Source organism: Ooceraea biroi, chromosome 6, assembly GCF_003672135.1.
Source record: "Ooceraea biroi isolate clonal line C1 chromosome 6, Obir_v5.4, whole genome shotgun sequence".
Classification (NCBI taxonomy): domain Eukaryota; kingdom Metazoa; phylum Arthropoda; class Insecta; order Hymenoptera; family Formicidae; genus Ooceraea; species Ooceraea biroi.
Genome location: NC_039511.1, coordinates 10,597,071 through 10,624,823, shown reverse-complemented (window position 1 = coordinate 10,624,823; position 27,753 = coordinate 10,597,071). Strand labels below are relative to the sequence as shown.

General features: G+C 29.7%; 5 protein-coding genes across 9 annotated transcripts in view; 3 read left to right on the top strand and 2 right to left on the bottom strand.

Moving 5' to 3' along the window:
* The window catches only part of LOC105287192, a 187,923-nt gene that overhangs the window by 101,276 nt on the left and 58,894 nt on the right, over window positions 1-27,753 (bottom strand). The window contains exon 1 of one of the 3 annotated variants that reach the window (XM_026970259.1): window positions 195-596. The exons of the other annotated variants lie outside the window; for them this stretch is intronic. The gene's annotated coding sequence lies outside the window, so the exon portion shown is untranslated. Of the gene's footprint in view, window positions 1-194; window positions 597-27,753 lie in introns of those variants that run through there. 3 annotated transcript variants of the gene reach the window in all.
* Window positions 421-5,898, bottom strand: LOC105286093 (odorant receptor 22c). Of its 3 annotated transcripts, none has more exons than XM_026970249.1 (9): window positions 5,659-5,898; window positions 5,263-5,382; window positions 5,017-5,134; window positions 4,169-4,433; window positions 3,922-4,038; window positions 3,730-3,820; window positions 3,008-3,153; window positions 2,693-2,831; window positions 421-2,592 (listed from the first exon to the last, which is right to left on the bottom strand). In XM_026970249.1, exons 1-9 carry the CDS (start codon window positions 5,803-5,805, stop codon window positions 2,536-2,538), a joined length of 1,200 nt encoding a protein of 399 aa, XP_026826050.1. In that variant the 5' UTR covers window positions 5,806-5,898; the 3' UTR covers window positions 421-2,535. The 3 variants fall into 3 exon arrangements, with proteins under 3 accessions (XP_026826050.1, XP_026826051.1, XP_026826049.1); XM_026970250.1 differs by having other exon boundaries at window positions 2,699-2,831; XM_026970248.1 differs by having other exon boundaries at window positions 421-2,831.
* LOC105286097 (adenylate kinase 8) lies at window positions 6,864-12,118 on the top strand. The gene is made up of 12 exons (XM_026970764.1): window positions 6,864-7,074; window positions 7,527-7,653; window positions 7,721-7,809; window positions 7,931-8,027; window positions 8,199-8,300; window positions 8,525-8,673; window positions 9,131-9,308; window positions 9,518-9,642; window positions 9,768-9,877; window positions 9,944-10,115; window positions 10,288-11,777; window positions 12,075-12,118. The coding sequence occupies exons 1-11, from the start codon at window positions 7,039-7,041 to the stop codon at window positions 10,552-10,554; spliced, it is 1,452 nt and encodes a 483-aa protein (XP_026826565.1). The 5' UTR covers window positions 6,864-7,038; the 3' UTR covers window positions 10,555-11,777; window positions 12,075-12,118.
* LOC105286094 lies at window positions 17,062-22,619 on the top strand. The gene is made up of 9 exons (XM_026970251.1): window positions 17,062-17,677; window positions 18,662-18,781; window positions 18,880-18,997; window positions 19,380-19,644; window positions 21,080-21,196; window positions 21,588-21,678; window positions 21,905-22,050; window positions 22,200-22,332; window positions 22,403-22,619. Exons 1-9 carry the CDS (start codon window positions 17,534-17,536, stop codon window positions 22,454-22,456), a joined length of 1,188 nt encoding a protein of 395 aa, XP_026826052.1. The 5' UTR covers window positions 17,062-17,533; the 3' UTR covers window positions 22,457-22,619.
* LOC105286550 lies at window positions 22,728-26,911 on the top strand. Its single transcript, XM_026970258.1, has 9 exons — window positions 22,728-23,451; window positions 23,718-23,837; window positions 23,978-24,095; window positions 24,238-24,502; window positions 24,650-24,766; window positions 24,844-24,934; window positions 25,492-25,628; window positions 25,782-25,914; window positions 26,003-26,911. Exons 1-9 carry the CDS (start codon window positions 23,308-23,310, stop codon window positions 26,057-26,059), a joined length of 1,182 nt encoding a protein of 393 aa, XP_026826059.1. The 5' UTR covers window positions 22,728-23,307; the 3' UTR covers window positions 26,060-26,911.

The window sequence follows — 27,753 nt, the reverse complement described above, 5'->3', positions numbered from 1 at the left end:
TAAACTAATATTCTTAGCGTACGTTCTTTAACATACGTCTCTCTTCACAATCTTTTAACATGAATAACATAACATCGATGTTAATCGGACAGGCACGATCTCGATACACATTTCTCCTGTCTTCGAGGCAAACTCTCTGCAATGTCAAGATCCACGAGAAATCGCGGGCAAAGGTTTAACACGAAGTTGCTCACCTTTATCCGCCGTTGCAAATCCTCACGGGCATGTCGTCGTAGGCTAACTTTCACAGCGCGACTAGCAGTCCGCCACACTTGATCCGGTTTTCTCTCCGGTTACGCGTGCCGAGGGAAAAGGGTAGTATTGCACCCCTCGCTCCGGCTTGAACGACGTGCGATTGATGATGTCGCACCTGTACCTATCTGTTCATTGTGACCCTCTCTCTCTCTCTCTCCCTTTCTCTCCCGTCTCTTTTAGCCGTTTTCACTCGCTCATTATCGCGCGTTACGCTAAAACCGAATCGGCTTTCTCCCTGATCTCGAATGGACCACCCTATCAAATGTACATGTCTGTTGCCATCTTAGATTTTGCGTCCCGCAGAATGCCCAGACGTGAACGGCTTCCGGGACCGACCGGCACCGACTGAACTTCCTGCCGGATGGCAACCCGGAGGACACGGTCGTGCTCCTGCGCCCGCTGCCAAGGGGCGACGCGTGACGCTGCACTGGGCGTCCTCTGGCATGGTTGCCATGAAGGATGCGTCAACAGCGAGGTTGGTAATGCAGAATTCTTGCGCGGGTCGGCGCGGGTTGATTCTACCAACATCAAATAATCCTCGTCGTTTAATTTAACTTTGATCATGTCACCATCCAGATTGTAGCAAAAAATGAAATGTTAGAATAAATATCAAATTGATGATAAACGTGCAGTAGTGCAAAATGCAGCACGAAATTATTGGAGATACAACATCGACGTAATAAAGACGCAACTATTTTAAAAATATGATGCCTATAGATTAGCAAATGTATGACCTTTTTGGAATTACAATATATTGTAATTGTATTAAATATCGGTGAATTCCAAAAGTCTTGACTCCGTTCTATTTTGAATAATAAAAGAATTAGATAGGAATGTAACAGGTTTTTAAGTTTAGAGAGAAAGTGCGGGGTGTGCAATGGGAAACAGAACAATTAGTCAGAGGTGTAGGCACCATCAAAGAAAGACGACACAGAAGTAAGACAAGTCCGAAGATGCGTTGCAAAAGAAACGCAATAACGAAACGGAAACATCGGCGAAGAAATCACACAGCGATTGAGAAATTAGCGAAGAGGAATTAATGAAGAATTTGGAACACAGCGGAACGAGAAGAAAAGGGTGGACATGGGCGAAGAAACATCAGCGGCGACCAGATAATGATGTGGAGCCCGTGTGACGCGCGTTCACCAGGAAAATGAGCCAGGATCGTTGCCGCCCTCGCCGGCATTGCAGTACAGAATGCGGCCGGTCTTCCGCGTACACGTGTTTAATCAGCTTTGAAATTCACGCGCGACTGGTACGCGGTGCGGATCAGCGCGCATGGACCACGGCAGTGAGGTATGCACCAAACGGATCTCGATGCTGATACCTACCTTACTTTGTCTGTATATCTTATCTTGTGTCTCCCCCACTGTTGGTTTAACAATGCACAATACGTGCTTTTGTAAAATATAAAACACAACTACAATATAGAAAACGTAAAATATACACTCAAACTTTATTGAAAGCATGTTGGAGCATATTCTCAGTTTTATAATATCTTAGGGTGATTATCTACACTGAGAAAACTATTTAATCGGATAATCAATTACATAGTAACAAATGGATATATCCGATTAAATTGTATTAAGACAAAGAAGATGATCGGACATATTCGATGAAGGTAATCGGATATATCCATTACTTAATCGGTTTAATCATTTAAACAGAATTAACAATCGGAAACACTATTTAATCGGTTATCCGATGGAAATTTTTCTCAGTGTATAAATTCAATGGGAATGTAAATTATCTTCAAACGTATTATTGGTCCGATTTTGTTTTTATTGAAAACATTGACAAAAAGCTGAATTAGTGAAGAATCACACTTACAAAGAATAACTTTATTTGACATATATACATGTTATGTATTTAATATTTAAATTAGGTACACACATTCAGTGGTTATATATAAATCACAAAATGCGGATAATATATCAAAAGCAACTAATATATTGTGAATTTGATTTACATTTTGTTACTAATCATGCCCCGCACATATTTGTAATATGTATTGAGAATTATATATTACAATCTTGTGTACATATATGGATTACTTTAAACTTTCGATTAAAGGAACATCAATAAAATTGTACGATACACCCACAGTTGCGAAATTATATTCTTTGAATTACGCAGAAAAATATCAAGATGCGTTGATTAACAAGTTCTTCTCCTTTCGACGATAAGACTACTACTTCAGAATTCTCTAGGATGCGGAATCAATTTTAATTTAATCTAATCCAAACGAACTCATTAACTCATTGTAATTAGTTAGTTACATCACGGATTTTGTACAGAACTGAGAACGGTGAAATATGATATAGAAGTGCTTAACAACTGAAACATATTTTGCATTGTTTTATTTCACTGTAAAGTGCATGCTGTTTGGAAGATTATAATTTGATGTAATTTCATAACATGACATAACATGAAATACTTTTACCGTGGCCGCATTTTCCATAGACAGCACGAATATTCCACCAAAAACAACATAATAATTTCCTGTACCTTTTTGCAACAGTAACAAAATTATCCTTTGTATATATAAAGGAGTTCTGTACCACTTAGCGTTGTATCTGCCAAATAACGAGTAATTAATAATTTCAAGAAGAGATTAAAAAGTTAGAAATATTTTCTAATACATGAAAATCTTTCATGAGCTATGTTAACTTTAACTTCTATTAATAATATGTAAGGAAAAAAGAATAAAATGAACATTTAAATATTATCATGTTACTGATTAATGTCTTACACGCTGATAAACATATGATTATGGTGGTCTGTAATTTCTTGTCCGACGTAACTGTTTATGAACACATACACTAGAGTGCCAATTATATTTGAAACAAGTGGTATATATTCCTTTATGACGCTCTTAAGCATTATAACTTGGTGAAGCTACGACAATATAGATAAAGTATTACTTGTCCTGATCACGTTTATAATTTTATAAATTCTCATAATTCTTATAATTTTTTAATTCTTATAATTCCTTAATAGGCGGACACAATCAAATCATTTAAATCGTATAAATAGTTTGATAATTATCCAGTTTAAGGAGGAAGGATCAGTTCCAATGATCTTGACATAAGCATCATCCTATCAAGTAAACTGTTTTAATTTGGTCGTTGTAGGTGGCTCTTCTAAACTGAATAATTATAAAAACTGAAGAATTATCAAAAATATCAAAAACATGAAAAATATGAGAAGCTTGCAATCACATCCTTCTTCCCTTTGGACACATTTCAACATAAATATAAAAGTTAAAAATAAATATAAATTCAAATTGAAATCTGTAATTATTTTCACAGCTTTTCGATTATGGTGTTAATTATATCGAATTTGCATATTAAGTACCTTTTTTTATCATTAAGTACCTTTTTCTTTGAAATTATTAAAATAATTATATTTTATATTAATATTAAAATACTGAAATATTAAAAATTTAAATATTAAAAAGTATCAGATACTTACTCCATAAAAATTGAGACTTAAGCACAGAACGCTAATTAACATTAGTAAAAAAAATGTTCCCACAATATTGGATCTTATTATATCACATAATCTTTAAAAAGAAAAATAATGCTTCCTAATGTAATGCTAAATACTATTATAATTATTACTGTTAATTATATAATTATTCCAATTGGTTGATACAATACTAACTCTATTGCTTTCCGATGAATGTCTATGGCACGTTCAATGTTTTTATAAGTTACACAATCCTTCGACAAACCAGCACTTTGAAACATCGGAGTCTCCATTGTTTGATCAATACGATAACTGCAACAAATACATTTGTCTGTTTATATTTATGTCGATTTTTCATACGTATCTAAGATGTTAATGCAAAATATAAACAGCATATGCAACTTTCATATTCCTGTCTAGTATAATGCATTTATTTGTTCACCTGGCGATTCTAAATAATCCGCACATATATTTCATGCAACCAAACAGCAATGATCCTGTTCCTACTATTACAATTGTTCCTATAAGGAAGCTTGCACCCAGATGCAGCAAAATATAATAGAAATACTTCTCTTGATCGACAAAGTATTCTCTCGTAATATGTATCATAAAATGTTCGTCAGACACATTTATGGACGTAAAAGTACGAAGAATTCGCGGGACAACAGGTAGAACAGACGAAGTAATTGCATTGGACACGCCGTATACTGTATAACAATATTAATAAAACCTGTTATGTATGTACAAAGTTATTTTTTTGTCTAATATTATATCTCATATCTTAATCAATTTTAGCCTTTAACCATTTCCTTCAAATTCGAATAGAATATTGACTGCTTTCGAGAAAGTGACCTTAAAAAATGTCTATTAAATAGAATACAACTTTTAATCAATAATGCCATGTCGTTTCTGTTGTAGAAATTACAATGCAAGATATGTTGTGATAAAAGTGTTGAGTTGTCTGGAAAGATGGTGGCAACTGTTTTAGCAAAATTCAAAGCTTTGTATTAATTCTTAATTCTTAATACAAACTTGAATGTGTAATTGAGATTTGCTGAAAATATATTTGCATACACATTCCAGTTTTAATGTAACACTTTTCTAATATATTATATTCGATTGTTTAATAAAAATAGGATATGTATTTGGATAGAAATATGAAAATATTCGGACAAGCTAATTTAACAGACGTCAAGATATTATATTAACCAATTTGACTTTAATTTATCTCGCTGCTGTAATTTATTTTACTTTGCTATATTTAATAAATTTCAGTAAATGTTTTCTTACCTGAAACAATAAGCGTAAACCGTTTCGCCTCGTACCCATATTCTTTTATGATAGCAATTTCATCTTCGTCTGTTATCTCGTCACATATATATTGAAATTTCTCCAATAGATATCTTATCTATCGTATTAATAATACATTATGTATTGTTACTGTTTTTTGTTCTAAAACTTGAACAAGAATAGCTATGTGCACAAAAGTTATTTGTCCGATATTTATTGTAACGAATAGAATAAAACTTAACTTACAGTATCGGCATTAATACGGAAGGAAATAAACTTTATCAAAAATATAGTAAAGGACAATGCAAAGGAGAAAATTTTAATTGCCATATAAGGTGTACATTCTGTAGTTAGAAATGGTGTCAACTATAATCAAAAGAAAAGTTAAATACTATTTGATGTACGATTTGGAATATAGTAGTAAAATAATCGACTATTAATATCGCGAAAGGTTTGTAAAGGTAACCATAATGTAATAAGTGTGTAATATGTATGTCATTACTACATATCCAGTAACTAAATGCCATATAAATACTTTTATAAAAGTTTTAAAAAAGTCCGAAAAAATTATTAGGATGGCCATAAGTAAAAATCTATATGGTAATATATTGTGTAATAATATCATAAAAAATATAAACATACCTCGGCTAAGATAAAGGTAATCAAAATAACAAGAAAGAAGAACCATTGAAATTCATTGAATCGAGTTCGATGATAAGGCCATAAGGCAACTGCACGAAAAAGTATTTTATTGATACTAAAATAGTGATCCACAATGCAGATCGTCATTCTGCAAATGTCACGGAGCGTTTGGTAGCGAATTACTAGATATAAAAGGTTTTCACCTTGTCTTGAAGATAAAAATATTAAAAAAGTTGTTTTATATAAACATAATATTACATAATATTACTAAATGCTCAATTTTGCATAACTATAAGCCAAATGGTGCACGATATTATTGCACTGTAACAATAATTTAATGATAATTGGCTGGGATATAAGTTCATTATTATATGATCGATGTGATAGGGAAAGAAAGTAAACGGATGTTTAAGTTCTCACAGAAAAAGAATCATAAAATATCTCTTTCAAACTTCACGCGTGCGCAGATCGTGTTTTCCTTAATATTATATTTTCACAAGTTTCAGTTAAGTCTAGACTCTCGTGAGATACGGTTGTACTCTCGAAAGGTGTATCGATCCATGGATTTGTTCTTCTTTTATTGCAATGCGAATTTATCTTTGCTACCGTAAGTTATTAGTCAGAATTTCTTGTATTGCAGCTGTCCTGGAAGGACGTTGCGCATATTTTATAGGTACGGAACTGAAAAAACAAAGGACGAGCGCGAGCTCGATAGCGCGAACGGGTCCGTCAGTCGCGGACCAGAAGTCGCACAGCGATAGTCGCGATAGACAGATAGTCAGTCTGCGTGCAGTATCCGAGCCACTATTCAATAATAAAGACAGTTACTTATTGTGTTCTCATAAGTTGAGTGTACGTGATTCCACCCCTGCCCTGATATACAACAGCAGCTAAATTAATTTATAAAAAATTGACTCGTGTTAAAGTACATATATGAAACATATATAACAACATATATAAAAATACAATTATTAACATCTTCATTCATTCAGCACATTCATGCTTACATCAAAACAATTCATTATAAGTATTAATGATTGCCCAGGCTTCACTACGTAAGGCTATCACTACGTTTGCTACTCTCGAGATATGCTTATAAAAAATATAATATTTTAATAAAATAGCAGGAATAAATTATACGTTGTTAGGATAGGAATATGTTATCAAATCGATGATCCCACTTTGATCCTGATTATAAAATTATCCATAGGATTACTTGAGGATATCTCGTATACTATACGACGTATAGCACAAGATATTCGTAGGACATCCTGATTTGATCCGAAATAATCCAAATGACAGACGATAAATGTTATATCACGAAAGCGGACATTCAGACATCCTCAGTTTATCCTACGGTTTTACACAGATATCCAACGGATGTACCTAGGGTCAACTTTTGCTATGTGGATCATGGTTGGTAATTTTATATTCAATTTATTAAGGGAAATATAAAAATAAAGCATTTATACTTTTATAAAAGAAAATTTACAGTTGTGTAGAATATATTCTCATGGCAACATCATTTGTATCTTTCCATCTTGTCAATTTTAAGTATTAAATATTTGTACTATTGAGAAACAATAACAAATAGCGCATGCGTAACACGCACATGCTCTAGTTTTTTCAAATATGTCAAATGATGTGTACTAGTTATGACATGTGCCAGTTTATATTACATAAATTAATTACAAAAGTTATAAGATATGTCCGATTTTCGAGGAATCATGAAGAGATCATTAACCATTCCGTTAGATTTTGTGCCTTACATGGAGAAGCACAAACTATATGAATTCTTTTATGTAATTATATTATGTCTTGCAATTATGTTGTGTATTATATTACATATTATAAAAATATTTATATAGGAATTAGTTACGCAATTATTGATCCAGCAGCCTGAGGATCCAATAGTATTCATGAAACAATGTGTCCAACATGCCATACGAAAGCGAGATATTCCCAGAGTTATCTTAATAGCTCCTCCAAATTTTGGTAATCTATTAACATAATTGGCATAAAAAATTCATACACAATTAATAAAAATTTATTATTTCTGTAGACAAAATGACTCTCGCAAAGATTCTTCAGGATGAAACAGGTGTTTGTCCTGTTACTCTGGATGATCTTCGTGCTTTAGCTTCCGCAAAAGTATGACAATATTAAAATCATTTACTTTTTATAAAATACTTTGGAGTAAATAATTTGCATATTATTGTTTTCACATAATTACACATTTAATTTTTATATGTATAACATATATATTTTTCAGAACGCATGTCTTTACTATGATGCTAATGAAATTGCAATAAGAATGAAGGAGATATTAATGTCTGGGGTGCTTCACAATTCTGGATGGACATTAGTCGGTAATTACTGTTACGTCCATTTTAAAAAAAGTTTACTGGTTAGTTTTTTGAAATACAATAAGTTTTGAACTATCCTGAGAAATTATGATCTAATATAATTAAATATTATCAATGCTAATGTCGTAAGTGGAACTAATTTTTTTCTACTTATAAATAAGTGATTTATTCCAGATATACCGAGGAACAAAAAGGAAGCACGTGCATTACAACGTGTTGGAGTAATACCGACACATGTGATACAAATTATAACATCAAATGAAGATGAGACTCAAAGTATACTTACCACATAAATAATATCATTAAATCTGTTGCACTGTTTGATTATTCACTTTAATAGAATTTTTATTTACGAATCACGTAATTATCTTATAAATATAAATTTTCCATTTTATTATTTTGTTGTAATATTGTCTCCCATACGTTTAAACACACTATATAATATATATAAACGCACGAGAATTGCTGAGGCAAAATTTTTAATTTTGATATTTCTATAGAAAAGCTAACTACATCTTCACTTTCTTGCAAATCATGTTCATCCACGGAAGATATGAAGAAACTCGATTATAAAAGAACTTTACGAGGTCTACGTGAAGCTTATACTAATTGCTTAATTGTTAGTTATTCAATTTTTATTATACAACTTACATAAATACTTACAGTCTCATAGTAATTATCATTATAAATATGTTACATTAATTACGTCTTATCAACATATCGAAACGAATTGATATTATACACTGAGAAAAATTTCCATCGGATAAACCGATTAAATAGTGTTTCCGATTGTTAATTTTGTTTAAATTATTAAACTGATTAAATGATGAATATATCCGATTACCTTCGAATATGTCCGATTATCTTCTTTGTCGTAATACAATTTAATCGGATATATTCATTTGTTACTATGTAATTGATTATGATTAAATATTTTTCTTAGTGTATATATATTATATGCAAAAAAGAAATACCAGTTTCCATCCGCTACATTTCATACATTATAAACTGATTATAGTGTAATTGTATTATTTTATATTATTTATTTAAATAAAACGCAAATTAAATTTGAGATGAGACTAGATTGATGAAAGATTTCTGTTTAGGAGGTTGAAGCTGATTCTAGAACAATGCAACAACTGGGTAGAGATTGTGCAGCGTTAACGAAAATTCCGAAACATTATGGTGCACCGTCACTCTTTCGCATCGTTCTCATAGGACCACCAGGATCAGGATATCATTCCCTAGCAAAAGATATATCTGAAAGATTTAATCTTATTTGTGGTAATTAATACTTAACTTATAGCTTACTATATATTTGTTATTATTATACATAGACCATATATAGTTTATTAAAAATATTATTATTACTTACGGTATATTATATAATATTGTAGAATCTTTTAAACTCATGATGATTTTGAATTGACTGACTTGATATTGGTAATAATATTCTAAGGATGCTCACAAGAATGTATTTTATATTTTTGTAGTTAATTTTAATTATATTCTGAGACAAGCGTGTTTGCAAGAGACAGCCTTAGACGAGATGCGACGATTATGCGAGCAGAGATGTGAGCAGCAACTAAAACCAGAGATAAGAATAGAAATTGTTAAGGTACAGTGTAGATATATACATATATACTTCCCTAAATAATATTAAAATAATTACATTTAGCGATGCAGTATCAGTATTTACATAAAATATAATTTTACTTTATCATTTATAATAATTATTTACAGCAATTTGTACTCAGATCCGAATGCTTAAAAACAGGATGGATTTTGACCGGTTACCCCAAAACTGTAGAAGATTTCAAGCTTCTAGACATGATTCCTACGCCACCTAATAGGTGCATATCATAAAGAGTCAGAACTAACACAATTCCAAAATAAGTAATTCTTAAAACTTGTTTCAGAGTAATTATTCTCGAAGTGGATATCGAAACATGTAGAGAACGACTCTTAAATCGCCGACACAATACTGATGAAAGCGAGCATGATTTTACATCGACCGATTCTTTCAAAATAGATCTAGATTATGAATTAAATTTTCATTCCGAGAACCATAGGAATGTTATAGAACAAAATGTGATTATCCTATTGGTTTTACAAATATCGTATATCCAAACTATTTATCTAAAATACAGAAGAGTACTTTTTTGTGTATCTTCAAAAATTATATGAAAACGAAAAGTTTTATATTTTTTGCTAACTTTGATTTTTACTTTCCCATTATTAAAATATTATTTGTTAAATATAGCTCCGGGAATATAAGGAAAATATAGAGTCTATATTGCAATATACGAGGAATACTGCATCTGTAATGGATGCGACGGGTAAAAGAACACTCGTGAGAGAAAGATTGGAAGCCTGTCTAATGCGACCAGCACCATCTGTGAAAAGTAGAATTCCAGAGCCGCTCTTGACGACAGAACCAATGGACATAGAATTTGATCCAAATGATGAACCAGATCCAAGCATTTTCGACGACATACGTGTACCGGAGCCTAAATATTCTTTCATATAACAATATTACAAATCGAAATTATATGTATAAAAATTTAGAAGACATTAAAGATACAAAATTTAAATACATGTATACATACAATATTTATAGCTATAGAATTAATATGCTAAAACTTTAAAAAGTTCTTTGATATATATTTTGTTTGACGTATACATATACTATTCTGAATAAAAGATATTTCATGTAATTAATAAAATAGAATAACTAAAACTGTAAAAAATAGCAAGACAGGAAACATTGTTCTTTTGATTAATAGTATTTCGGGTGTCATCTTTAAGTTTTAATATTTTTCGAGTAAGTTTTAAATTTTATGTTACATGTGCATTGAGTTTTTACGTAAGTATTTGTCGTCGCATAATGATGCTATACACAAAAAAAATTTAACTATTTTACTATGGTCCCGTCTCGGAAAATGAACAAAAAAATAAACTTTTCGTAGTAACAAACCAAATAAAATAAAATTAATTCTGCTGAGCGCGGCGCCAATGCGTAACAACTCGCGATCGCGAAACTGATCGTCGGTAGAGTCTTCAGAATCTTGCTAAGCACAGAGATTAGTGATTAGCTGAAGGTGACTTTTTGAGATGGCCGTTGGAACCGAACACGAAAAAACCAAGCGAACCAAGCGAACAACCTCCACAATCGCTCCAACTCGAATAACTACTTGATAAGAAATACAAAAAACATATGTCTAAAAGACATTTCTTTTATAGACTAAACACCTCTTATATTTATGCACGTATAAGGATAAATTTATGACAAGTGGAATATCAAGAAAATATGCCTTTGCATGACTTTCTGTTCCACACACACAAAATCTGTTCGCTTATAATACTTATTTATTCATAGGCGCAGGGAGAGATAATGTCTTCAATCAATACTCCTATTTCACCGAGAAATTTTTCAAATTACACATGTTCTGTTCTAACAACGACATTATACACAATTAGGAAATTGTGTTCATTTTTATATCAAAAGAGAGAAATTGCATAATATTTAACCGATTAAATAAAAAAAAGGGGTGTGGGTATTTCTGTTGGTTTCTTCGCGATCATACACGTTTCGCATCTTGCAGAGAAATGGTCTATATTGAGACTGAGTATTTTAGTTTTAATAAAATACTTTTACTCGCAATTGGCTTATGGCCATATCGACAATCAAAAATCTATCAATTTCAGATTATTTTTTTCTCTAGTATTTTAATGTCCGCTATCTTATTTCAGGTAAGTTGATTGTTTAATATTACTGCGTAACAAATTGTTATTTATGTTATTTTGTAATTAGTACATTACATTAATATGCATAATTTTATTTAAGTATTTTTTGTGTACACTAACATAAGTGGTATATTAGTTTATTGAATTATAGTATATTAAATAATATTGACTTATAGTATATTAAGAATCTTAAAAATTGATTTAGTATTTATTTAATTATTATATAAAGAATTTGTTTAATTATTGTATAAAGAAATAGACTCTTTTAATATAAATATTATAAAATAAAATTATTGTTTACAGTTTACACCATTTCTAACTTCAAAGTGTACTTCAGATCATATTATCAAAATTCTCTCTTCTGTAATGTTATTTCTAATAGCTGTAATAAAATACTTTTGCTTTGGTATTAACATGAAAACTGTAAGTTATATTCCACAGTAACGACTCAAATAGCCTCTCCAAACAAGAAAAGTTTTAGAGTTCTTGTAACTATCATTCTAAAAATTCATAAAAATAATATAAAAAATAGCTTGAATAAATGTGTGACAGGTAAAAATCTTACTGATGCAACTTCAGCATATACATAATAAGTTAAATGATGCAAATGAAATCGCAATTATAAAAGTATATGCTTACAATACAAAACGTTATACAGTTATACTAATAAGTAAGACAATGATATATACATACTATTATTTTATCCATCTTATTCGACATATATGTGTACATAAAAAGCAATGAATGTAAGAAGCAATACCGACACGTTAATTGAGAAGAAGCAAATAATTTCTAATGTTTTTTAGTATTACTTATTGGTAGCATATTCCTTTTTATTCTAAGCCAAGTTTGTCCAAATATCTTCGACATTATTCTACCGATAAATAAATCTCGACACTACCGCATGCAGTTCATAGTGGAATACTTCATCGATCAAAAGAAATATTTTTTTTTCCTTTTGTTGCACATGGACACAGCCTTCCTCTTAGCAGGAATTGTAACGCTAGCAATAGGATTGTTGATAATGGGATATATTCAATATATATGTGGAATATTTAACATCTCCAGGTATAAAGTAAAAGTAAAAGGGGTCAAAAATTTATATCAAATCGCGTTGTTATGCTGAACAAATTTTAGAAGATAGTTCATTTAGTCAAGATGAATGAACAAATTATTTGTTATAATAATATTATTTATAGTTATCATATCAAGCATGCAATAAAAAGTAATATGCTGCAAAATATCAACTCAAAGAACGAGAATTTAATATTTTGTAATAAAGAGAGAATAATACATGCCGTAGACATTCACCGACAAGCTAGAAAGTCAGTATTTAATAAAATATGTAATATGTGTGTGTTTACATATATATAATAATAATGTTCTTTATGTTTAAAGCTTGTGCATACTTTTAATGTCTAAATTTGAGCTAATGTTTCTTTTTACGACACCGCTCGTAGTGCTTTCTTTGAGCATGAATCTCTTTCGAGTAAGTGTCAAAATCATTTCCATTTAAACATCTCTTTTAAATCCTATCCTTCATTCAAAATCTGCATGTAAAAGAATCTAGTTTTACATTTAAGAGAAATAATTCAACTATTTATTTTCTGATAACATGTATACAGGATGCGTTTAAATTGAGACGCCTAAATATTTATACATATATTAAAATATAAAGCAAAATATAAAAAGAACTGTTTCAGACAAAAGTTTCAAAGAGAACGTGTGGTGGTACTATTAATTTAACTTTCGGGTGGAGTGTAAAGATAAAATAAAGGTCAATTTTATATTTTTTAATGAGGCCCTAATTTTTTAAATATGTACGTTTGTAGTGCCTTTCTCATGACAAATTTAATAATCACACACTCAAGACCATTCGAAGTCAACTGACTGAAGCAGAGTTCATAATCATTTCCATCTTCTGAAAATTTTTGGTTAAAATTCGTGTTTTAGATTTCTCAAGTCGCATTGTCTGAAGATGACATCATGGACTTAGTATTGCCCTTTATAGCTATATGCTTTTGCACTATGTATATGTTTTTGGCTCACTATATCGGACAGGATGTGACAGATCATAATAACCATATATTTGGTACCGCGTAAGAGATATTTTTATTTAATGTAGTGAAAGAAAAGATTAACGCTATTTGTGAAGCAAAAATCGGCGTGTATGCTGAAAAAATTATCGTTCATAAATTTTTCCTATTAATTTGTTTTTCTTTTTTTTAATATTGTTTTTTCTGAAATTGCAAATTTGACGTTTGCACATAACTTTATAGGTATGATATCCAATGGTATGTAGCTCCGTTGCACATACAAAAATTGATATTATTCTTATTGCAAGAAGGCACGAAGGATTTTACTTTGAATATCGCTGGACTATTTATTGGATCATTAGAATGCTTTGCTACGGTAAAAAGATATTTTATACGATAGAATAGCAATTATAGTAGCGTATTATAAATAAATGTAATGAAAGATATTTTTACACTGCAGTTGGCAAAAGCATCGCTATCTTATTTTACTGTCATATACTCGATGCGAAAATAAAGACAAGACTGAATCAAATAAAATAGAATAAGTAAAGAAGCAATGATATATTTTTACCTTCACAAAGGGTTTCATTATTAAAAACTAAAACTTTTTATTATTATTTAAGCGTACAATGTGATTTCAAACACTGAAGTGAGTTATCCAAGTCAAATGATTAAAAATATCGACACATTAGTATATCGACCTTAATGTATTAAATATATTGAGTATAATTATAATTGCAAATATAAATAATTATATAAAATTAATTTTGTTTATATTTATTGTTTATATATAATATCTTCCTTTTATTTGCGATGATTTTTATATGTACTAGTATTGTTACAATATTGTTCTGTTGTATTATTGTTACTGTTAGCATGTATGCGTGTGTGCATGTATGTATAATTAAAACTTTTAATTTAGATTTTTTATTATTAAAAGTCTCATATGTAAAAACATGGTACAGATCTATAAAATAAAATATACTTTTAATAGAAAAAATGTTTATTGATTATTATATACTTGATTAATAATTTGAAAATGTATAGACGGATATCTTTTCCTTAAAGACACATTTTCTTTAAGTACATATTTGCTAGAATAAAATAATTGTGAAACTGCAATGATATAAAAGCGGACAAATATATTTGCACAAAGTTTAAATAATTTATAATAATTTCTATTAATGTTTTTAAGTAAAAGGTAGTTTTTCACTTAATTTCACGTAATTTTCATTCAATTCAGTTACTTAACGAGGAGAATGGACAGCAATTAAATAATTAAGTAATAAATATTTAAAGTTAGAGAATAAACATTCCGTTCTAAAGAAAAGTAAATATAAACCTTATGAGCCCAGATAGGAATATGACATGTAACAAATTGTAATGGTAACAAGTGTCGAATGCAATTGCGCTTCCGTACAACATATCTCTCTCACAAAAACTGTTTCTGCTATTCTTTATAAAAATAATGTTTATAAAGCGAGTGAACGCGCGCGAGTGAAAATAGCGAGCACGGTGGAAGACAGATGATTTGTAGGAAAACGTAAAACGCAAAAATAAAATTCAAGTTGCTACAGGCAATAAATGGTACACTTACTACAGCTCGACTATTTACACTATTTACAATTTACAGAAAGATGTGCTACGGTAAACTGAATATCATATTGGCGATATGTCGACTGTGGAACCTTTCGAACGAGTGCGCGGGGCTCGTCGCGAGCTCAACCTTTTATAATATCGACTATTCCAGGGGGAACTCGAAGCTTCTAGAGACAACGTAATTTCCTGTTGTTTTCGACAAAATCCCTTCCACAGGTTTCTCTTGTAACAGCGATAATATTTTGACCTTGGTTTCGCGGATCGCATTCAAGTGACCGCTAAGGCCGCTTATGATTGGACCTTTCTTACCGAGCGATTGAAGCGAGAATAAAAGTACGCCAAGTACATAAAAAATCTCACCTTGTACGCAACAAAAAGTTTAAAATGCTATTTATAAAAATCAAAACTAAATATGAAATCAATAGTTAACTAGCCAAGTACCTCGAAGCAATTCAGTTTGAGTATTTTATCCAAATGTTTTCCATGCATACTCTCTTATCACATGACGACATTGAAGTACTTGGCGTGTCCGTGTCGCAGTGGTCATGTCTTCTTCTAAATATCTTTTAAAATTCTTATAAATTTGTACAGCATCGCTTGATTTGTACTGTGTTTTGTATCTTGATTTTCAATAATGACTCACAAATCTTGTTAGTTAGAAATAAAATGAACACATTTACAGTTTTGCAGACTAAGAAAGTGATTATAAATATCTCTTTTCATTACTTAGTCGATACACATAATTTACATGTAAAGTACAAATTATAGGTAGGATAACATGTTTTAATGCGACCTAGGCACGCCAAGTACTTCAATGTCGTCATGTGATAAGAGAGTATGCATGGAAAACATTTGGATAAAATACTCAAACTGAATTGCTTCGAGGTACTTGGTTAGTTAACTATTGATTTCATATTTAGTTTTGATTTTTATAAATAGCATTTTAAACTTTTTGTTGCGTACAAGGTGAGATTTTTTATGTACTTGGCGTACTTTTTTCACCTTTATAAGGTTTTTTTAATGATCTCATTGCTTTTTGTAAATTTTTTAAATTTTGAGATATCTCGAATCTGCTTGCGCAGTCTTCTTTAGAATCGTTTGCAGTTGTTTCGTTTCGTTTGTAGTTGAACCGAGATATCTAACAAATGGCAAAGTTAGCAATTTTTTATTTAAACAAATATTAATAACTTTTAAAAGTTCAACTAGAAACGATTCTGAAAAAGACAGCGCAGGCGGATTCGCGATATCTTAACAAATGGCAAAGTTAGCTATTTTTTATTTAAACAAATGTTAAAAGGCATAATACATCATACATATATCTTCAAATAAAAAGAAAACATAATTTCAATGAAGCTGATTCAGATTATTTGATATACATACAACATAATAATTAAAAATTATTTACATCCCGATAACTCGTTATTTATCTTATTTATTTTTATCAAGATATGTTGGTAAATTCAATGATACTATTGTATAAAGTTTATTCTTTTTATTGCGTGCGCCAATATTTAAAAATTTTTTGTCTTATTTCATAGTAACGGACAATGCAAAGATGGATGGAAAATTATAAAATCTAAATATTAAAGGTTGTATGTTTTTAAATATGGACGTATATAGTAAATTTATTCACAATTCACAATGAATATTCTTACTTATCTTGTGGCCACAATAATGGTAAAAATTTATACATCGGCATTGAACACTGCTTACACAAATGTATTTTTAAAAGAATATACGGTGAAGAATATGGATATGTAAACGCTAAACAATAGCGACTGTATCTCATGCGACTTTTGTACGAAGAATATCTACTTATATACATATTGATCCGTGAGAAAATAACATCTGTCGACTTCGGTGTAAAACAAAATTACTTAATAGCTTAATAGTTTAATAGATTCTATCATAAGAAAATTTTTAAGTTGGAATGTTATACCTAATATTTGTATTTTATATCATATTATGCGTGTATGGTGTGTGATTAAAGTCGGAATTTTATTCTAAAATTTATTCTATAAGATATAAAGTGTGCATGTTAAATGATAGATCAATATAACTAAAGAAAGGAAGGGTAAGTGGACATTCGAGCTTTCTACAATCCGACGTGATCACTTATAGCTAGATATGTGTTGTATAAAGCTTCCAAGCCTACGTGTCAATCGGATTCTCTTGCTTGTCGTAGGTTTGTGGCCTTATAAACAAGACAAATTCGTTCGATTGCAATTAATATTGTTCTATGTTATTATGATGAGTTTTGTTATATTTCAGGTATGTTGATATATTTATAATATTAATTTTGTGATATATAATTATTTCATAATTTATCCGGTATTATTAGTCACAATATTATCTAATAGATATATTCATGACACATTAAACATAATATATTAAATTATTTACGTTTTTTATAAAAATCTTATATAATTATATCTTATATATAATTGTTTTGGATCTGATAATTACAGAAAAAGCAATTCCTTTTTAATTTAGAATTTATCTTTATTGACCGTACATGTATATACACATATATACAAATACATATATGCACATGAGTGCGCATATGAGTGTATCTATATATACAGGATGTTTCAGAAATAGGTGGATAAACTGTAAGAGCATATTCTACTCACTGTAAGGAAAAAAAGTCATATAAACATCTGGATCTCCGAAACTGTTTCCTTTCCAAGTTATGAACATTTTTTACTTATAACAAACTTTGGTACAAGAACATTTTATTAAAGAAATTGCTGGAAATGATTTCCTTTTGCATCAATGCAAATCTCATATCGATGTCTCATGAATTGTCAAAGATGTTCAAAAGGAACATTTTAAGACTCTCGTTTATGATACTCCTGTTGCTACTGGACATACTACGAAATCATATTATCTCTTCGTGTGACAAAATACGAAATACTGCAGGAAATTTTGAACGTCTTCGACAATCTATGAGACGCTGATGTGAGGCTTGCATTGATTGCGGAAGGAAATTATTTCCAGCAATTTTTTCAATAAAATGTCCTTTTATAATTTTTTTCTTTATAAAATTTGTTATAAATAAAAATTTATTTATACTTTGGAAAGGAAACATTTCTGAACCCATGTTTATATGACTATTTTCATCCTTGTAGTGAATAAAATATGCTCTTAAGATTTGTCCACCTATTTCTGAAACACCTTTATAATGTACAACTATATGATTTTAAAAAGGAAAATATTTTTAATACAGAGCTAATTTACAATTATTTCTTACAGTTTACAACACTTCTAACTTTAAAACGTACTTCACAAATTATCATAGAAGTTCTCTCCACTACATTTTTCTTCATTGCTTGTATGATAAAATACAGCTCGTTTTGTTTTAATATAAACGCTGTAAGCGAACCATTTAAAGATTTATTTCAAGAAATATAATAACAGTCTCTGTTGCACTTTACAAAAGCAAATGCCACAAAAAATAATTAAAATGGCAGATAAAGCATTTATTGGACCTACTTCAACATACCTATGATGAACTAAGAGACGAAGGCGAAGTCGCCATCATAGAAAAATATTGGAATCTTGCAAAACGTTATACTAAAGTTCTTTTAAGTAAGAAATATACGAAGGAGTTATTGTAATATTAATTTTGCTTTAAATATCAAACTAATATTTTCAAAAATAACACTCGCATAGAAAAAATAATAGGAATAAATGCTTTTAAAGAAATCAAAGTATTCATTTAAAGAATTATAGATCAATGTATTCAAAAATTAGAATACTTTTATCCACACACAGTTTGTGTATTTTAACATATTTTAAAATAAGCAAACATAGAATACAAAACTATATATATGTGACTACATAATAATACATGCTTTTACATAACGATAGTTAAATGTTTGGGTAAATAATCATAAAGAATATCTTATAAATAATCAATGCAATTATATTAATAACGACTTTTACTTCTATTACATACATTATTCTTTAGTTACCGCTATCTGCGCTCTATCTCTTGGCATTTTTATATCGTTACTCCCATTGATCTTCAACATTGCATTATATACAAATACGTCTCAGTTATATATCTCGCTATTTATTGTAAAAGAATATCTTGTTGACCAAGAAAACTATATTTTTCTAATTATACTACACACAAATGTAGCTGGTTTTATGTTAGTAATTGCAATGCTAGCAACAGGTACAATGACTATTATGTATCTTCTACACGCTTGCGGAATGTTTAGAGTTGCCAGGTAAAAACAGATAAACATATTGGGTTGTTCGGAAAGTAATTTCGTTTTTCACAAAGAGATGTCGTTAGTCGCGTTCCTCGATACTTAACCTTACTCTAAGCGGCAAATTCGTTTAATATTTTGACAACTGACATTTCAGACGTCATTTAGTATCTTATTGTGTTGCGATCTGTCAAGTAATGTTTTTTGGCATCACATCAAACATGGAAAATCAAAGTGAGCATTTTCGTAATATTTTGCTTTTTTACTACCGAAAGGGTAAAAATGCAGTGCAAGCGAGAAAAAAATTGTGTGCCGTGTACGGAGGAGATGTATTGAGTGAATGTCAGTGTCAGAATTGGTTTTCGAAATTTCGTACTGGAAATTTCGATTTGAAAGATGCGCCACGTTCAGGTCGGCCAATTAAAGCTGATGACGAGAAAATAAAGGCTCTGGTGGATGCAAACCGTCGCATAACAACACGCGAAAGTGCTGAAAAGTTAAATTTATCGAATTCGACCGTTTACGATCATTTGAAACGCCTTGGATTCGTTTCAAAGCTCGATATTTGGGTTCCACACAATTTAAAGGAAATTGACTTGATTCGACGCATTACCATCTGCGATTCATCGTTGAAACGTGAAGAAAATGAACCATTTTTGAAGCGAATCATAACTGGAGATGAAAAATTGATTGTTTACAACAGTGTTAAGCGAAAACGATCATGGTCCAGGCAAGATGAACCTGCTCAATCGACATCCAAGGCAGATATTCATCAAAAGAAGATCATGCTTTCTGTATGGTGGGATTGGAAGGGAATCGTATTTTTCGAGCTACTACCAAGCAACCAGACGATTGATTCGAAAGTGTATTGTCGTCAGCTGGCTGAATTGGATGCTGCCATCAAGCAGAAGCGACCAGAATTGGCGAATAGGAAAGGTGTCGTATTCCATCACGACAATGCCAGACCACACACAAGTTTGGTCACTCGCCAGAAGCTTTTACAGCTTGGATGGGATGTGCTACCACACCCACCATACTCTCCTGATCTGGCACCATCCGATTACCATTTGTTCCGGTCTCTACAAAATTCTTTGAACAATGTAAACTTCGATTCAAATGAAGGCGTCAAAAATCACTTGCTTCAATTTTTTGTCAAGAAGGAGAAGGACTTCTATGAGCGTGGAATCTTAAAGTTGCCAGAAAGATGGCGAAAGGTAGTGGAACAAAATGGCCAATACATCACTGAATAAAATGTATTCTAAATATGAAAAAACCGCCTTTCATTTCTCCTTGAAAAAACGAAATAACTTTCCGAACAACCCAATAAAAATGTACATTGTAGTTTGAATTGCAAACAAAATGTGTTTTTTTATACCAACTTATTAGAATACGACTGCACTTTTATTCTATAATACTGCATTATATTATAATTACGGTACGTAAATTGTTGCAGTTATCGTGTACAACAAGCCATGACTAGCATTAATCGGGAAACAAGTACTAAGAAAAATGAGAAGTGTGTTTATGTAGGGATAATTTGTGCAATAGATATGCATCGTAAAGCTATAAGGTTAGCATTTATTGTATTAGATATTATGTGTATAATAAAAGATGTGTTATAATATGCAGGATTCAATTTACAGATTTTTTGAAGATACTTGAATATTATAATTTCAAATCAATTAGTTTGTAATAAAAATCACTCATTGCCTTCATAAGATTGATACATAATACATATACATATAAGAATAAGTTATTTTAATATTATAATTATTCTATGTCAAATAAATGTTATTTTAACAAATTTTGTTTTAAGATAAATTTTTATACCGAGTTACTATACAAGAAATTAAAAACACAATATCGATTAAGTAGAAATTTCTTAAAATATAGTATCAGAAACTAAACTAAATTCTACGTGTTACAATGCAACCACATTGATACTAATATATTTTTCAAAGGTTTGTGACAATGTTAATGTCTGTACTTAACATATATTATTTCCTTCTTATCGCGGCTTTGGTGATTTCTGCGAGTCTCAATCTTTTTCGAGTAAGTTTCTTAAATATGTTTTTCAAAAACTAGTTTAACTTTCTACGTAACTTTCCATATTTTATAATCAGAAAATTTAGAATCCTATTCTACATAATTACATTTTAATATAAATGAATTAAGTCTTCTCCAAGTTACAAATATATTATTGGTTATAGTATATTTAATATGATAAAAGTTATGTAATTAAAAATTACATTTAAGAACTATTAAACTCGATTTTCAGATCTTTGAAAATGTATCTTCTAGACTTGATATTTACGAACTGATAATACCTTTTGTATTTTTATTTACTCTATTTATATATATGTTTGTGGCCAACAAATTATCGCAACAAATCATAGATCATAATAATCACGTGTTTACTACTGTGTAAGAAACATGTATATTTATATGCTCTTATAATTTATAATTTATATGGTACAAATATTATACGATACACAAGAAAGTTAATATTTACTGAAGTAATTGTGAACTTGACTATTTAGTCTTGATTTAGTCAATTAGTTAATATTTTATAGGTACAATGTCGAGTGGCATGTAGCTTCCTTACGTATACAAAAACTAATACTTTTCTTGTTGCAAAGAGGCACCAAATCTTATAACATTGTTGTTGGTGGATTATTTGTAGCATCTCTTGAAGGATTCGCTAAGGTAATATATATATGTATTAGGATAGAAAGCATATTCTTCGAACGTTTCAAGCTAATATTTTGCATTATAGCTGACGAGTGCATCGATATCTTACTTTACTGTCATATATTCTGTAAAAAAATGATGTAGATAATCTATAGTAATAATGTGTATTAATATGTATAGAGTGCAATAGATAATAAAATGAATGGAGTGTAATAGATAAAAGTACATTGCATATTATACATTTATAATTATGTAAATAACACGCAAGTATAATGCTATTGAAATAAATAATATGCGGTAATAATGATAAAAATTTATTTATGTACTTATTTATTTTTAGTATTTTATATGTGTTATTACGCATACTATTATTAATATTTAATGCTATCTGTAATTGTGGAATTACCTTTAATTGTGCATACATTTTAAATTGATATATTTGATGTTCTAATACTGTAGAAGTGATATCTCTTATTATTTTTAATAATATAAATAATATACATAATAAGATATAAATATATATGAATTTTATAATATTGATATATATATTTAACTTAAAACAAACACTGTATTCTTCTGAAGTTAACAAACGTACATACAAATACGATGACGAGAATAAAACTACTAACTTGAATTATTGGAAGGTAACGAGTGCGCCTGCGCTGGTTTTGCACAAGAAGTCTTTTTGCAGTATTTACCCGTGAGACATAACACATGTTAAATTTCACTCGGTATTCTATCGATTATTTAGTTATATAGAAAAGTACATTAAGTTGTATGTAGCTTAATCTCAAGATATGATATTTTATACTATCTTAAATTACACCAAATTAGGCAATTTATCTTATAGTTTACCTTAAGAAACCTTGCGAGATTCTTATTAGGAAATGCTATAATACAAAAAGAAACACATTTTTTCTATTTCTTTACTATCTTTCTTATTTCTTTTTTTCTTTTTCTTCTCAAACGCATTTTTGGATTTATGGCGAGATGACGTGTCCCGATGTACAATACAATAGCCTCAATCGTATTCTGTTACTTATAGTTGGTTTGTGGCCTTTCCAGCGATCAAAGCTAGTTCAACTTCAGTTAATGTTATTTTCCGGTATTCTAACAACCTTTGTTGTATTCCAGGTATGTCTCGAGTTTATTTCTAATATTATATATCACTCGTGCATATATGTATACGATATTTGATATATTTTTATAAAAGATATATTATTTATAATTATTTGTAATTATATCTATAAAAATAAATCAAAAACTTTTATGTTTTTAATATTTATATATAAGATTAATTAATAATTTAATTAGCTACTTAACGATATAAAATTGTAAATTATAAACCAATAATAATAAACTTTCCGAAATGTAATTTTTACAATTATATTATTTTATAGTTTACAACGTTCCTAAAATTTGAGTGTACTACAGATTTTGTTCTCAACATCTTGTCTTCCTCATGTTTCTTTTCATGCGGACTTATTGAATATAGCGCTTTCTGGATTAATAACGATATTGTAAGTTGACTGTTCATTGCATGTCTGTCTAGATAAATATTTCCGACCAAGCTTCGCAATTGTTTTAAATATAAAACGGAGCAATGCACAATGTGTAGCAAGAAAATAAACAAAAATATTAATAATACATTGAAAGACAGATAAAACGTGCGATAAAGAAGCTTCAGCATATCCGTAATGAGCTACAAAACGAAAATGAAATTGCTATTATAAAAAAGTATGGTGATAGAGCCAAAAGCTTAACGAAGATAATCACGCGTAAGACAATATTTATTAATTTATTCTTTACATTATAGAGAAATTAATATCTTTAACAATTTTCTAATATTTATCAAAATATGATTGTTTCGCGCGTTTATCTTCTTAAGATTCTTAATAATAAGTTGTAAATGTCTCTCAGTGTTCGCCATGTGTTGTATATTTAGTGCAATTTTTCTTCAAATTTGGACGCATCTATATTATACGGATATGTCCATCAATGCATCTCGGTCATTTCATAAAATGTACATTGTGACAGAATATTTTATTGATCGAGAAAAATATTGCTATTTTATCATGTTCCATGAATATGCAGCTTATTGCATAGCAGGATTCGCTGCTGTAGGAACAGGAACAATGCTCTTAGCAATCCTTCAACATATGTGTGGAATGTTTAGCATCGTCAGGTAAAGGAAGACATATAGAGTTAAACATAAGAATTTCAAATAAAATCGTAATTACCAGCTAAAATAAATTTACGAACGCTAGATAATTATTATAAACTTTTATAGTTTATAGCATATATAGTATACATAGTATATAATTATTTATAGTTTCCGCATCGAGCAGGCTATGACAACCAATATGCTATCAGATCTAAACCAACAGAATCAGACTATAATTTGTAAGAAGATCGTTGATGCAATAGACATTCATCGCAAAGCCATGGAGTTAGTATGTAACTATAGCAATTATATAATATAATTATATAATATAATATAATCTAACAACGTTCTGTTCCTTGAAGGTTCTGTAATTTTTTAATATCCAATTTTGAAGGATCATTCTTTTTTCTAATACTAGTTGGAATGATTTGTTTAGCTAGCAGTCTCGTGCGAGTAAGTCCTTTTTTCTTATTAAAAACACATTTCAATAAATAATACATTCTTCCACAATATCGAAATTAATCAAAATATAAAAAGGTAGAAGTGATAAAAAATAATTTTTTTTTTTTGCTAATTAAAGATATAAAGATGTTTGTTGATCTCCCTTATTAACAAAAGTTTTGTGCATCCTGCGTAGTAATATGTACAAATTTTTAATTATATGTATTTTTATATGTTTATATCCATTACAGTTTTCAAAATTTATTTAGGACGTCCTATATTTAACAATGTGCATAAAACTGTAATGTACATGGTAGATATAACTAAAATTACATTGTATCTAGTTGAATGACGGCATTTACGGTATTTAATACCGATATGCACTCACACATGCACGTACCTACGGTATCTTTTTTTTTATTATAAATATATACAATATCACAAGTATAAGCTGTGGTTCATTGCTCAAAAGAATCTTACCCTAAAAGAAAATTAATAATATTATTACTCAGAAACGTATATGTATATATACGGTACGTTCTGTCCATATCATGTCTCATATTTTTCAGATTGTGTCATCTATCAGTGATGTACAACAAATTGTGATACCAGTTATAATTATAATTACTGGCTATGTATATTTGTTTATATCTAATTATGCTGCACAGGAAGTTATGGATCACAATAATCGTATATTTGACACAGCGTAAGAGACATTGTTACAAGACGAAATTTTAAGCAAACATCACTGCAGACTCTCACGTCACGCTTTTATTTTTTGCTCCAAATTTAACAACTTTTATTTATAACTGTATTTATATTCTTTCAATTACTTTTCTGTAAGCAGTTGTTATTTTAGGTACAACGTTCAATGGTACGCTGCTTCTGTACGCATACAGAAAATGATATTATTTCTTCTGCAAAGGGGCTCTAAAGCTTTTAATTTGAATCTTGGTGGATTATTTATTGGATCTGTGGAAAGTGCTGCTATGGTAGTGAAATATATATTGTATTAACGTAGTCTTTAATATACAATATTATGTAAAACTTGACTATAAGGAAAAAAATATTTTATTATAGCTGATGAGTACTTCAATATCTTACTTCACATTTTTATATTCGACACGTCAAGATTAACATCGTAATGCAGTACTCAAAAATAGTTTCATGCCTATTACAACTTGAGCACAATCATATGTTCTGCTTAAGAATTTCATTTGTAAAATTGCCAATTTCATAGAAGGAAATTCTAATCAAAATAATTAATATCACAATTTGAGTGTTCAAAAACTGTTTTTCATAAAAGTATACTTTATTGATAATTTAAAGTTCACAATGTGTGTTAAGCATAGTATTTTGAAATTTTATCGGAATATGTAATTTGGTAATTATGCAGAAAAGATTACACCTCGTGGATCTTCTTCTTTTTAATATATATTATGTTTAATATATGTTTTTAATATATGTTATGATATGTTCTTTGTTTTTTTTTCTTTTAAATTATATATATAAATTTATATAAAGCAATAGCTGTAATGCAAAAGTTAACTAACAATGTTATCAACATTAAGAAAGATTGTTTTCATACCGATTAATAAGAAAAATCAATCTTATCTTATGTTAGGAGTTATTGTAATAGGACTGTCATTCTAGAAATGAAAAAAAACTTTGACATAAAAGAAGAAGTTTATGTTATTTATGCATTTATAAGAAAATATGAAACGTTAGTAACAATGTATACAGTAGATATTAATGAGAAAATGTTATTTATTGTATTACATATATTTACCAAAAAAATAATAACTGCATGTGAGTGTATAAATCAAGGCAACTGATATTTTACTGATCAACTCAAATTACATTTGCGAGTGCATGCATTAATATGAAGCACGTAAAATGTATTTTGTGCATGTGATGTTTGCATAGCATACCATGACGAGGCCATCCTGGTAAACAGTTTTATATGATAAGTAAACATGTATGAACTGATATGTTTCTGTCGGTTGAAATCCTTACGCATTCTGATTCATTGCCATAAATGTGGAATTACATTTAATTTCATGTAAAATTTTCATATTTGGTTTTCTAGTAATGTACAACTTGTTACGTTAATTGCAAAATGATATAGGATTTTTTAATTCAGCTTAAAGAAATCTACCTGGAGGAGAGTGATTGGACACTTTACACGAGACACCCTATATATTTATTGAATATTTTTTCTAATGTATTGTATTTATATGCTTATCTTTTTCTATTTCCATTAAAATTTTTATTTATATAAATAATAGCAAATATAATAGGAAATTGTAATAAATATAATTGTAATAAGTAATGTTTTTATTCATATAGGAAATTGTAATAAAAGTAGTTTTAAAATCGCAATGTGGTTTTTCATACAAAACTATTTTATTGATGATTTAAAGTTCCCAATATGGTGCATAAAGCGTATTTTAATAGTTTTATTGGAAATATGTAGTCTTTTAATCCCTCTCTTGAACTATATTTGTAAACTTAAAAAGTTTAAAGCAATTGTAATTCAGATTCTTATGTTATGTTTTTATGTATTGATACACAAAAATTTAATAATAAGTATTTATAAATCTATGTATATATATAAGCCAAATACTACTCACTCACTCACTCACTCACTGACTCATCAACGTGCAGCCCGAACCACTGCACCTATCGACTTGAAATTTTAAGGATATATTCCTACTATCACGTAGGTGCTCACTAAGGGAGGGTTTTCCGAAATTCCACCCATAACGGGTGAGAAGGTGTAAAATGTGTTTTTATTTAATTCTACACATAAATATCGCGGGCGAAGCCGG